The sequence below is a fragment of the Caretta caretta genome, chromosome 2 (genome assembly GCF_965140235.1).
Source record: "Caretta caretta isolate rCarCar2 chromosome 2, rCarCar1.hap1, whole genome shotgun sequence".
Lineage (NCBI taxonomy): Eukaryota > Metazoa > Chordata > Testudines > Cheloniidae > Caretta > Caretta caretta.
In genome coordinates this window covers 133,195,516-133,209,436 of record NC_134207.1, presented here as the reverse complement: position 1 = coordinate 133,209,436, position 13,921 = coordinate 133,195,516, and the positions used below count along the sequence as shown (strand labels likewise).

Sequence of the window (13,921 nt, the reverse complement as noted above, 5' to 3'; positions counted from 1 at the left end):
GATCATTGAGGGTTGTCTCTTTTTACACAATATTTCCTTGGGACGGTCTTGATACGCTGCTTTTAAAATGACCTAATATCTTTGGTTCAGCAACCTTGCTAGGCAGGTGATTCCAAACAATTCTTATAGGGGATTAACCACTGCCCCCCCAACCTCCCACCCCCATGTCTCTTATGTTTGGAACAGTAGGTTGCTGCTCTTTGGCTTGACAGATTTGATTCTCATACCAGCATCAGATAATAAAAGACAAACACATGCCTATTTATTTTTTCTCCTGTCATATCTCCTGCTGAGAGAATTAGAGAGAAGCCACATGCTCTGAAAATTTAAAGAAATTGAGCCTGGATAGTTCAACTCTTACCAGGCTTACCTTTAATAAAAGGTGAGAAACATTTGCAATTTTTAAATGTAAAACAATCAAAGTCAAATAGTTTGGGGATTTACTTCATCTGATGTTATCTTGTAAAAAAAGGAGAATAATCAATACATTGTACACTAAGCCATTTAAACAAAGGATGTGTCAGTCACTGGCCAGTCTCTTTTGGACCAGAAGTAGAGACATTATACATATTACTAATTGAAATAATTGTATAATTGAAAACTTTAAGAACAAGAGAGGAAGAAAATAACAGTTGAGCAGGAGAGTTATGCAGTGTGACTATCATACAAACATTGACTTGATTCATGTTTAATGGCAGTAAAGTTCTGCTCAATAGTTGAGATAATTCCTCAAGTGGCACTCTTATGTCAGTCTTAATGCCCTCTACAGTTAAAGTTGCAAAATAGTTTTCATTAGCACCCTATGTCCTTGCATTCAGATCTGCAAAACATTCACTTTGCGGGGGGCTAACATTTTTCATGCTTCATCATAGCTGGACTGTCAGTTTTTCCATAAATCTTAAACACAATCCCATTGACTCTTTCTGAGTTATGAGTGCTTTTAAAAACAATTCTGACCATATTTCCTCCCCATTCAGCCAACTCAAAAAAGGGTGAACTTTGATTCTAACTTGGCATGCAAATTTGTGTGCTAAATTTGAAAAAAAAAAATTGCTTGGATAATAAAGATACAGGCTATTGAAATATAATCTAAATATGTTTATCAGCAACTACTAGGATTTATTGCTTAATAAAGTCCACCTCTTTGTGACATCAAAATGAACCTTTACCTTGAGGCCACTTAATAATGTATTGAGGTAGTCTGGATTAAACTTGAGACCCATATCTGATTGAAAGCGACGGGCTGGAGGAGAAATCAAAGTTTTGCAGAAAACTATTTCCAGCTGTTGCAGTATGGTTTGGCTGGTGACAAATTTCAGCATAGCTGGTACAACAGGGCAGCATGGAGGAAATCTCGATGAGGATCTCATTTTGGAGATTCCTCACATTGAGGCTACATCTACACTACTCACCATTTTTGGCAGCAGATAGTGTCTGTATAGCTACACTCCACAGGGAAAAGCAGGCTGTGTCCACACCGCAGTGTTGTAGCTACATGTGTCAGTGAAAGGTTCTGGCAGAGGGGAACAGTGGGGAAAAGCTCCAGCAGCTCCCTGTTGCCAGAGCCTTTCATTGAGGCAAGAAAAGACTAGCAGGGAGGAGGCCACTGGGAAAGGTCAAGCTGATGGAGCCTTTCCTGGAGTCAGCTCTGGTAGCCAGGAGCTGGCAGAGCCTTTCCTTTCTGCCATTTAGCTGCTGGTATCTTGCCCTATGACAAAGTAGTGGTCCAGCAGCAGGGAACTGCTGAAGCCTTTCACTGATGTCTTCCCTCTTCCAGAACTGTTCCTCACAGGGGAGCCTTTTCCTGCAGCGGGGAAAGACTCCAGCAGTGGGGAGGCAGTGAGACACCACATGTTTAAAAATAGCAGTGTAGATAGGAAGCACGTCTTGGGTAAGTAGACAGCACACAAGGTATATGCTTGCATACATACTCATACCCCTCAGGCATATCTTTACTCTACTTATCTAAGCCATGCCTCACTGGCTACACTCCTATTTATACTCATGCTGGGGGGGGGGTGAGGCTTCCAGGTATGTACACTACATGCTGCCAAAAATGGCGTGTAGTGTAGACGTAGCCTGAGATCCCTCAAATTGCCCATTGGTCTCTGCTCCCTAAGGCCCAATGTAACGGCTGAATTTTCACAACAGAAAAGGATAGACATTTAGTTTAATTTTTAAGTAGCACTAGCTGCTGAGCTAATCTAAATCCGTAGAGGCTCTTATATTTTCCCCTCACTTGCAAGCTTCTCCTTTCCACAAAATTAAGGCTTTTCTGCATGTGTGGGAAGAATATTGATTTTATGTTTATAATTGCCTTTCAGGAAATTATCCTCGCAGCAAAATTTCCAACTACCCAGATCCCAGCTGTTCTTCATCCCAGACTCTAAGAAAGATTATATGAAGAGAATTATTAAATATATTAAATAATCAAACCTTATTGCATGTAAACCAAAATGCTAGAAGACTATTGTCATGCTAAGTTGCAAACTATGCACAAGGACAAGCAATAATTATTGTGGAACAAAAACTCAGCAATGGAACTCACAGATGAAAAAAAAACAACAAAAAACAGTGTGTGTCATCTTAAAACTGAAGAGCTGGAGAACATTATTTAGAAAAAAAATCTTTATAAACATAGAGCTGATAGCTTCCTACTGTAGTTAGGATGAAAATCAACCAACTACACAGCCGGTACATGTCCCTATGCACTGATTAAGGTCTTAAAAGAGTTAAGTAGGTCTTAAGTAATGCTTAAGTGACACATGGGCCATCTGCATAGCAACAGCTTTTACCCTAAGTGAATTATTGCTATTAGATTGCCTTACTGGGAACAGTCACAGAGGAACCCATGAAGGCATCCAATTATTAGAACATCATCTCTATCGAAAAATGTGTTTCTTCAATCACACTTTTAAAATATGGCAGGTGACCAAATATGGCTTAACAGTGAAATCCTTGCTGATCTTAAAAAAAAAAAAAAAAGAAGAAGAAGCTTACAAGAAGCGGAAGATTGGACAAATGACCAGGGAGGAGTATAAAAATGTTGCTCATGCCTGTAGGAGTGAAATCAGGAAGGCCAAATCACAATTGGAGTTGCAGCTAGCAAAGGCTGTTAAGAGTAACAAGAAGGGTTTCTACAGGTATGTTAGCAACAAGAAGGTCAGGGAAAGTGTGGGCCCCTTTCTGAATGGGGGAGGCAACCTAGTGACAGAGGATGTGGAAAAAGCTAATGTACTCAATGCTTTTTTTGCCTCTGTCTTCATGAACAAGGTCAGCTCCCAGACTACCGCACTGAGCAGCACAGTATGGGGAGGAGATGACCAGCCCTCTGTGAAGAAAAAAGTGGTTCACGACTATTTAGAAAAGCTGGATGAACAGAAGTCCATGGGGCCGGATGTGCTGCATCCAAGAGTGCTAAAGGAGTTGGCGGATGTGATTGCAGAGTCATTGGCCATTATCTTTGAAAACTCATGGCGATCGGGGAAGGTCCCAGATGACTGGAAAAAGGCTAATGTAGTGCCCATCTTTAAAAAAGGGAAGGAGGAGGATCCTGGGAACTACAGGCCAGTCAGCCTCACCGCAGTCCCTGGAAAAATCATGGAGCAAATTCTCAAGGAATCAATTTTGAAGCACTTTGAGGAGAGGAAAGTCATCAGGAACAGTCAGCATGGATTCACCAAGGGCAAGTCATGCCAGACTAACCTAATTGCCTTCTATAATGAGATAACTGGCTCTGTGGATGAGGGGAAAGCAGTGGACATGTTATTCCTTGACTTTAGCAAATCTTTTGATACGGTCTTCCACAGTATTCTTGCCAGCAAGTTAAAGAAGTATGGGCTCGATGAATGGACTATAAGGTGGATAGAAAGTTGGCTAGATTGTTGGGCTCAACGGGTAGTGATCAATGGTTCCATGTCTAGTTCGCAGCCAGTATCAAGCGGAGTGCCCCAAGGATTGGTCCTGGGGCTGGTTTTGTTCAATATCTTCATTAATGATCTGGAGTATGGTGTGGATTGCATCCTCAGCAAGTTTGCGGATGACACTAAACTGGGAGGAGTGGTAGATACGCTAGAGGGTAGGGAGAGGATACAGAGGGACCTAGACAAATTGGAGGATTGGGCCAAAAGAAATCTGATGAGGTTCAACAAGGATAAGTGCAGAGTCCTGCACTTAGGACAGAAGAATCCCATGCACTGCTACAGACAAAGGACCGAGTGGCTAGGCAGCAGTTCTGCAGAAAAGGACCTAGTTGTTACAGTGGACGAGAAGCTGGATATGAGTCAACAGTGTCCCCTTGTTGCCAGGAAGGTTAACAGCATTTTGGGCTGTATAAGTAGGAGCATTGTCAGCAGATCGAGGGACATGATCATTCCCCTCTATTTGGCATTGGTGAGGCCTCAGTTTTGGGCCCCACACTACAAGAAGGATGTGGAAAAATTGGAAAGAGTCCAGCGGAGGGCAACAAAAATGATTAGGGGGCTGGAGCACATGATTTTTGAGGAGAGGCTGAGGGAACTGGGAATTATTTGTCTGCAGAAGAGCAGAATGAGGGGGGATTTGACAGCTGCTTTCAACTACCTGAAAGGGGGTTCCAAAGAGGATGGAGCTAGACTGTTTTCAGTGGTACCAGATGACAGAACAAGAACCAATGGTCTCAAGTTGCAGTGGGGGAAGTTTAGGTTGGATGTTAGGAAAAACTTTTTCACTAGGAGGGTGGTGAAGCTCTGGAATTGGTTACCTAGGGAGGTGGTGGAATCTCCTTCCTTAGAGGTTTTTAAGGTCAGGCTTGTCAAAGCCCTGGCTGGGATGATTTAGTTGGGGATTGGTCCTGCTTTGAGCTGGGGGTTGAACTAGATAACCTCCTGAGGTCTCTTCCAACCCTGATATTCTATGATTCACTGTGCCAAGGAGGAATCTCACAAGAAGGACAACCCAGAGCTGGACCCATTATCACTGCTGCCCAGAGTGAGTACTGGGGCTTGTGCCTTTGCTTTGGAAATAAGGAGGAAGGCTGTTGTTAAGTGGGCAGGTTGTCACTCTGTGTGGCTTTGCAGAGAGTGGCAGAAGAAGGCACCATACAGGTTTTGGGGGGAAGATTTACTGGTGCTGAAGATTACAAGGACAATCAAGACTCTCCACTGGACTGGAACTTTGCCCAGTGACACCACTAGTTCAGCCTGTGTGTTCTCTGCAAACTTGGCAGCCATTAGAGTTCATACATTAGAGTTACTCATCTCCAAAACCTGCCAGGGAGGTTGGTGTGCATTTCTGTGTCAGTTTAATATCTAGGCACATCCCCAACCCTGACTCTCCCTACCTCCAATAAAAGGAAACAACTCTCCAAAACTTTTGAAAGCTGCTTTGTATTTTTGCCTTCTTTGGTCGCTGAATTCTCACACATCATGGTAACCTAAGACTTTTTATTTGTTAATTAAGATATCTAAATATTACATTTATTTCACTATATGCTGTAGCCTTCATCTTTCCAATCAAAATGTGAAAGTGTTAAAGATGGTGGTGGCTATCTTGCCAATTTTATGGGATATAAAACTGAATTAACTATCTCAGATTACATTTCAAAGGCTCTTCATTGTGCATATGGGAAGGACAGGACAAGTATTCATTATTACAAAACTTTTAAAGAGCTTCCTAACTACATAACATTAATTGTCAGATAATTGTATCTTTCCTTGGAGCTTTGTGATCTCAATTCTTCCTTATAAATCTTTTCCTTTAAACAGCTTAACATATTTCCCACTGGGTGAACTTATAGTTGCTAGGCCATTATGTTCTACAGTGGCTCTTAATAATGTCTAAGTCCAGATAACCATACTTTTACTGGCCCTGAGCCAATTTGCAATCAAAAGTAGGTTTAGTCATGCAATTTTGGTCTGAAAAGTCTCTTAAATACCTTTTTGGGGCCAGACTCTGAAGTCTTAGAAGACTACAACTCCTGTTTCAGAATTCTAAATGCATATGCTGGGTGTCAATACATTTCCTATTCGTTATTTGATTGTGACCTTGTATGCACTTGCAGTTACATGAAGCTACACAGCACGGTGAAAGACAGGCTGTGCCCACCCTCACTCTGGTGTATATTACATGCAGCAGTGAAAGGCAGGGGGAGGCAGCGGGGGTGGGGAGGGTGGGTGGGAGGGTGGAGAAAGGCTCTGACACTGCGACACTACACTGATAAAAATAAGCACTGCTTGGGTGTGTAGAAAGCTATGAAGGGTACATACATTAAAGGCTCAAGCAGGTAGGACACCCTACTCTACTCACCTAAGCAGTGCCTCATCATCTACACTGACATATACATCCATGCTAGCTAAGTGTGAAGTATCTGTATTCTACATGATGCCATAAGTGAGGAGTTACACTAAGATATTCTTACTACATGAACATTCATCATAACTTGTGATGTGCGAGCATTTGGTTTTTGATATTTAGTATCCATACTTCACTTACTTCGGGAAAAGGCAGGATTTACTGTACAACACCAACAATAATAGTAATATCATACTTTGAACTATTGTTTTTAATATCAAAAGTGATTTATAAATCTTGTGTTGGAGCGGGGTGGTGGAGGGGCATGTACATGCTGGATTAAAGTTTATAATTCCTTCCCTGTCATGGGAACAACACGATTAACTTGGTGAATCCATACCATATTATCATGTAATTACATTTCAGAATGGATGGAGCAGAACCCACAGTAGAGTTCTTATCTTTTCCCTATTATTATTGTTGTTAGTAGTAGTATTATATGTAAAGGGATCATGGTTGGCTTCTGTGCTGGAATTGTATCACATCCTCACACACTATCCCACATGAAAAAGATTAAAAATAAAACCCCTGAAAACATCACTTTTTGTGTCCCCTCTCCACCTGTAACTTGAACAGTGATTGATTTTCATTAATAGGTCACTTCCATCACTAAAAATCAGTGTGGCTTTTCAAATCAAATACATATTGAACTTTTACATACTCTGAGGAAACCTGGGTGGATTGTCGTTGACATCAGTGAGTGTGATATTTACAGTTGTTGACCCTGATAGTCCTCCGACCTGCCCAGCCATATCTTTGGCTTGAATGACAACGGAATAATGCTCTCTGGCTTCCCTGTCCATGTTATGCAAGGCAGTCCTGATGACTCCTGTGATGCAAAGAAAAATAAAAGAAACACCAGCGTTAGCACTTCTGAACAATGGTCAAGGGTAGACATCCACAGAGCCTGTTTTGTCACCCGAGGTAGGACACAGAACTTCTACTATTGCAAAGCCCCTTTACAGCCAAAATAAACTATTTTTTATTTAATTTCTGATTTCTAACCAACAGATTGGAAGTCTCTTGTGTGAAGATAACCAAAGAAAATGGGTTATACAATGTGTTGTGGAGAAATGTTGGTGAGAACTGCATTGTTTTCTAAAAAAATTAATATAATTGTGGCAGCATTTGCTAGACAGACAGCTTGCTTGAGGATATGTAGAAATTAAAAACACCCCATATTACAAGAAAATGTAATATATTAATAAATGATTACTCCAATTCATGTAATGTACAAAGACCTCAAGGCACATTGCCAAAAAAACAATGTTTTATCTTATATAATAATTGCTTAAGTAGCTGTTTAATTGAAATATTAATGAATATGCATTCATGCCCCACAAGAGAAGTCTCAAATTCCACTATCCAGTAGCCAAACAAATAATAATCTTTTGTTTTTGTGCATAAAGTTTGGAACTATTCTGAAAAGTGACTTCAAAAATGGCACCCTCTTATTCAAAATGCCTTGATCTGATCCCTATATCCATTCACAGCTGTAAACAGTTGACCTTAGTGAGAAAAATGCATTTTTGCTGCTTTTTGACTCCTATTTAGCCCAGCAGAGCCGATAGAGCTGGAGGTGAGTGAGCAAAAGTTTCTACTTAATTTTACACATCATCAGCAGAAATGTTTACTAACTTCCAATATCTTCAAGCACACTGATGACAAAAGGGTTGTGCAGGTATCACCTAAGGCTTGACCAATATGACCAATATTACTTTTGTCACTGGTGATATGTTAGATCAAAGGTCTCAGACATGTGACCCGCAGGGCTCTTCCCTGTGGCCCGCCAAGCTCCCCGCTCCGCTCCCCCCGTTCCCTCCCTAGCGCACCGCATCCCCAGCCTACCTCCAGGCCAGGGGTGGGCAAACTACGGTCCCGGGCTGGATCCGGCCCCTCAGGGCTTTCGATCTGGCCCGCGGATTTGCCAACCTCGTGGTGCTGAGGGCCCCGCACTGCTTCCCTGCGGCCCCGGGAGAGGGGGAGAAGAGAACTCTGTGAGCTGTTCTTGCCTGTGGTTACCGCCCCTAAAGCTCCCATTGGCCGGGAACGGGGAAGCACGGCCAATGGGAGCTTTGGGGGAGGTACCCACAGGCAAGAACAGCTCACAGAGTTCTCTGCTCTCCCTCCCCCCGGGGCCACAGGGAAGCAGTGCCTGTGACTTCCCGGAGCGGCACGGGGCCAGGGCTGAGGCCAGGGCAGACAGGCAGGGAGCCCATCCTGGTCCCGGTGCATGCCCCTGCCACCCCGGAGCCGCTCAAGGTAAGAGGCGCCAGGCTGGAACCCGAACCCCTCCTGCATCCCGCACCCCAATTCCCTGCCCTGAGCCCCCTGCCTGCACCCCAACCCCTTGCCACACCCGCACTCCCTCCTGCACCCCAACCCCCAGCACTGAGCCCCCTGCCACACCCTGCTCCCCCCTGCACCCCAATTCCCTGCCCTGAGCCCCCTGCCTGCACCCCAACCTCTTGCCACACCCGCACTCCCTCCTGCACTCCAATCCCCTGCACTGAGCCCCCTGCCACATCCCACACCCCTCCTGCACCCCAACACCCTGCCCTGAGCCCCCTGCCACACCCCAACCCCCTGCCATACCCCACACTCCCTCCTGCACCCCAACCCCCTGCCCTCAGCCCCCAGCTTCACCCTGCGGGTGGGGGGGTGGAGTGGGGGCAGCGGGGGGGAGGGTGATGCAGCCCTCGGACCAACGTACGAGTCCTCATGTGGCCCTTCTGGTGAGTCGAGTTTGAGACCCGTTTTTAGATAGAATAACCCAGCTACATTCGCTGAGCCCAGACTGAGTTTGCAAGGTTGGCAGTCCGGAAAATCCCCCCACTCCCCTCCACACACTATTATTTGTGAGTGGGGAGAATTTCACACTTAAAGGGAACTGCAGGAGTCACTTTCCAGAGCAGAGTCCCACTTTAAAATTTAGAATTACAAAAAGATTTGTAAGGGCATTTTGAAACAGATTGTTAAATAGAGAAAGAAAACAAAACCTACCACTATCAAAGCTTCCTTAAAAAAGTGTGTGAAAGACTAAACTTGTTAAAATAAAACTGTCCTGACATGGTAACTGTTGCTTCTTTACAAATTTAAATCATTTGATAGCCATGCACAAGAACAGACAGGGATATAACAACAAATGCATTGATGGATGAGGGAACTTGATGGGGCTGCAGTGAAAGGTGGGAAGTCCTAGCAGCGATGGAGGGAGACATTCCCCGTGGGATAATAGTTAGCTCCTCCCCCTGGGAGTCTCTGGCACCCATTGGCCAGCTGCAGGAGAGAGGTGCTGATGGATCAGCATTTCCCAGCTCCCAGGATGTAACTTGGCACAGAGGCCACATGGAGCCTCTTTTGATTTGCCCATTCTTACTAGTGGTTTCAGGCTTGGGTCCTAGATACACTTAAACTGAAACTACGGCTGGCTTAGACATAAAAGTATTACTTGCAGTCTACAGCAAGCTTCCAGGTCACAGGTGTTTCAGCCCACTAGGGAATGACTGAAATGTTAATATGATCTTAATTGTGCATGCTCCAGTGAGGTGTGAGGTGGAGTATGAGCTACTTTTGATGTCTGACAGCTCTGCGGTGAGAATCACTCTGCTTCTCTCCCTAATCATTACACTGGCTGGTACACAGCAAAGCGTTCTCCTTCTGCTTTCTGAAACCTCCATCATCTACTTGCTAGTTTCCTAATTCTTTCCAGAAACATACAAATGAGTTCTGAGAACAATGAGCCAGACCTCCACTGGAGTAAACTGATATAGCACCCCTGAGATTAATGAAGCTCTTTATGGCAATTTATATCAAATGAGGATCAGGATCATTACCTATTCCTCTTACATTCCTATACATAACACTAGCACATTGCCCAGTGCAGGAAGTTTGTGGTAGCTTTGCAAGAGGCCTAAGATTAGATCAAACTGGCCGTACTTGAGAAAATACAAATCCCACTTTCAAAGTGAAGGCTATGTCATTTTCCTTGCCACTAGACTCTATAGACTGGCTCACAGGTAAGCAAAACACACAACATACTTCCAGAACTGGGTTAAACATGGTTATGTAACATTAAAACACATGCAACTTTCCTAGTTTGACACTTCATTACCAACTGTAAACTCAGTTAGGTTTATTAAAATGTTGGTGAATTTTTTGAGATTCTGTTCTGTACCATTTCAACAGAACCTGGAGCAATGTATGTGTGACATTCCATACCTTGGGGGAGCATCCTGTAACCCTCGTTTCTATATAATTCCATATTCCTCGTTTCTATATAATTGTGATCTTACATATAAAGCATGCCTTGTAAGGTATCAGGGGAATGGTTATGATATGCTGAAAGTCATTTCTCTATCTATATATGTGTATAATTACCGCATATGAAGTTATGAGAATTGTGTGGTATGGTTGTCACTAGAACATGCTGTAAGTTGGGGAATAAGCCAGGTATTAGCTCCCCAGAGGCAACAGCAAGGAAAGTAACCAATGCCAGGGTGGGGTATCAATCAATCAACAACCATTGACTAGGGGAATTGCTCAACCTTGCCTGGAGACTCAGCAATGCCCCGAGACATGCCTGGACTTGTGTTTTCAAGGACTGAGGGTATAAAACAGACACAGAGGCTATATGCTGGCCCTTCTCCTGCCTCCACCTATGCTGCAAGCAACTAAGACTAGACTCCAACAGAGGAGACTGGCCCAGATTTAAGGAATAAACCTGTATATTAAGGACTGCAATATCCAACAGGGTGAGAAAAACTGCTTAATCTAGATGTTGCCCAGTCTAATAGGGTTGAGAGTTTAGACTGCGTGCTTATATTTTATTTCTTTTGGTAACTAACTCCGACTTTTTGCCTGTCACTTAATACCACTAAAGATGTACCTTTTATGCTCAATACATTTATTTAATTGTTTATCTTTACCAGTGAGTTTGTATGAAGTGTGGGGCAAATCTGCTCAGGTTTTGCAAAGGCTGGTGTATGTCCACTTTCCACTGTTGAAGTGGTGAAGCAATTAATAAATTTGCACTGCCCATCTTGAGCAGTACAAGATGGTATATTCCTGGGGTACAGTGCTGGGTGCTGGGGCCTTTCTCTGTGTGATTCGTGAGTGGCTCTGGGAGCATTCATGCAATCTAGCTGGGTGTGGGGCTCCACATGCTGTTGTGCTGAGTGATCACAGCACCTAGAAGGGGTACCTTCTTGTCACTAGCAAAGCATTATGAGAGACAGCCCAGGCTGGAGAGAGTTCAGGGGGTACAGCAGCCCCGCAGTCCCAGGCTGCACCCCAGGGGTCCCGTCAGAGTATGTTTAAACAAGAAACCATGTAAAAAATTGTGGTTTTAACTCAGTACAGCTTTGAGTTTCTAGGTTCACTATCAGCAGCAACTTAATATTCCGGAATTGCATACACCAGAGCCAAAGGAAGTTTGCCTGACACCTCTCACTCAAATAGAAACATTTGTATAGTTCCACATCTTTATTCACATTTAGTTTTCCCACAGAGATTCTCAGAACATTTCAAGAATAAATATCTAACCCCAATTTATATGTAATTACCAGAACTTGCCAAAGAAATTTGGATGAAACCACATTCAGTAAGAATATGCAGATCTGTCAAAATTGAAATGTGTTGTGAAATCAGATTAATTTTGCCTAATTTCTATTTTGGAAGAAAAAGGGAATGGGGGGGGGGGGGTGGAGAAATCCTAACAATATTGCAACTTCCCATTTCAACATTTCCAGATTAGAAAATTTTGATTTTACATTTGGAAATTACTTCATTCTGTATTTTTTATTTTGCATTATATTATCTATTATAATTAGATTATCTATTATCTATTTTTAAAGTCCAAATCAAAACAAAATGTTTCAATCAACACAAAACAAATTGTTAGGACTGTCGATTAATCACAGTTAACAAATGCAATTAACCCAACAAAATTAATCTGCAGTTTTAATTGCACTGTTCTACAATAGAATACCAACTGAAATTTATTAAATATTTTGGATGTTTTTCTACATTTTCGTATATATTGTATTCTGTGTTGAATTGAAATCAAAGTGTAAATATTTTTATTACAAATATTCTTACTGTAAAACTGATAAAAAAAGAAATAGTATTTTTAATTCACCTCATACAAGTACTGTAGTGCAATCTCTTTGTCGTGAAAGTGCAATTTGCAACTGTAGATTTTTTTGTTACATAACTGCACTCAAAAACAAAACAATGTAAAACTTCAGAGCCTACAAATCCATTCAGTCCTATTTCTTGTTCAGTCAGTCGCTAAGACAAACAAGTGTGTTTACATTTACAGGAGATAATGCTGCCCTCTTCTTATTTACAATGTCACCAGAAAGTGAGAACAGGCATTTGCATGGCACTTTTGTAGCCGGCACTGCAAGGTATGTATTTGCCAGACATGCTAAACATTCATATGTCCCTTCATGATTTGGCCACCATTCCAGAGGACATGCTTCCATGCTGTTGATACCCATTAAAACAATAATGTGTTAATTAAATTTGTGACTGAACTCCTCAGGGCAGAATTGTATGTCCCTTGCTCTGTTTTACCCACATATATATTTGCCAAATGTTTCACAATGTAGCAGTCTCGGGTGATGACCCAGCACATGTTGTTCATTTTAAGAATACTTTCACTTCAGATTTCACAAAACGCAAAGAAGGTACCAATGTGAGATTTCTAAAGAGAGCTACAGCATTCAACCCAAGGTTTAAGGAAAGTGCCTTCCAAAATCTGAGAGGGATGAGGTGTGGAGCATATTTTCAGAAGTCTTAAAAGAGCAATACTCCTATGCGGAAATTACAGAACCCTAACCACCAAAAAAGAAAATCAACTTTCTGTTGGTGGCATCTGACTCAGATAAATGAACATGCGGCAGTCCACACTGCGTTGTATTGTTATCGAGCAGAAACCATCACTGGCATTGTTGCATGTCTACTGGAATGGTGGTTGAAGCATGAAGACATATGAATCTTTAGCGCATCTGTCACATAAATATCTTGCAAAGCTGGCTACAACAGTGCCATGGGAACAACGGTTCTCTCTTTCAGTTGACATTGTAAACAAGAAGTGGGCAGCATTATCTCCCGCAAATGTAAACAAACTTGTTTGTCTGAGTGATTGGCTGAACAAGAAGTAGGACTGAGTGGAATTGCAGGCTCTAAAATTTTACATTGTTTTACTTTAGAATGCCCTTTTTTGTCCACAGTTCTATGTCTGTAAGTTCAACTTTCATGATAAAAAGACTGCACTACAGTATTTGTATTAGGTGAATTGAAAAATACTATTTCTTTTGTTTTTTTACAGTGCAAATAATTGTAATAAAAATAAATATAAAGTGAGCACTGTACACTTTGTATTCTTTGTTGTAATTGAAATAAATATATTTGAAAATGTAGCAAACATCCAAAACATTTAAATAAAAAGGTATTCTATAATTGTTTAACAGTACGATTAATCACATGATTAATCAAGATTATTCTTTTAATCACACAGTTAATCATGATTAATTTTTTAATCGCTTGACAGCCCTACAAATAATGATTTTTTCATTTTTCATTC

The 13,921-nt window shown here is 42.1% G+C and overlaps 1 protein-coding gene across 9 annotated transcripts in view; it reads right to left on the bottom strand.

The window, feature by feature from the left end:
* The window catches only part of CDH18 (cadherin 18), an 831,624-nt gene that overhangs the window by 92,152 nt on the left and 725,551 nt on the right, over nucleotides 1–13,921 (bottom strand). For all 9 annotated transcript variants that reach the window (XM_048839639.2, XM_075125429.1, XM_048839637.2 and 6 more), the window contains one exon: nucleotides 6,992–7,159. In XM_048839639.2, coding sequence (XP_048695596.2) covers nucleotides 6,992–7,159 — 168 coding nt within the window. The remainder of the gene's footprint in view (nucleotides 1–6,991; nucleotides 7,160–13,921) is intronic.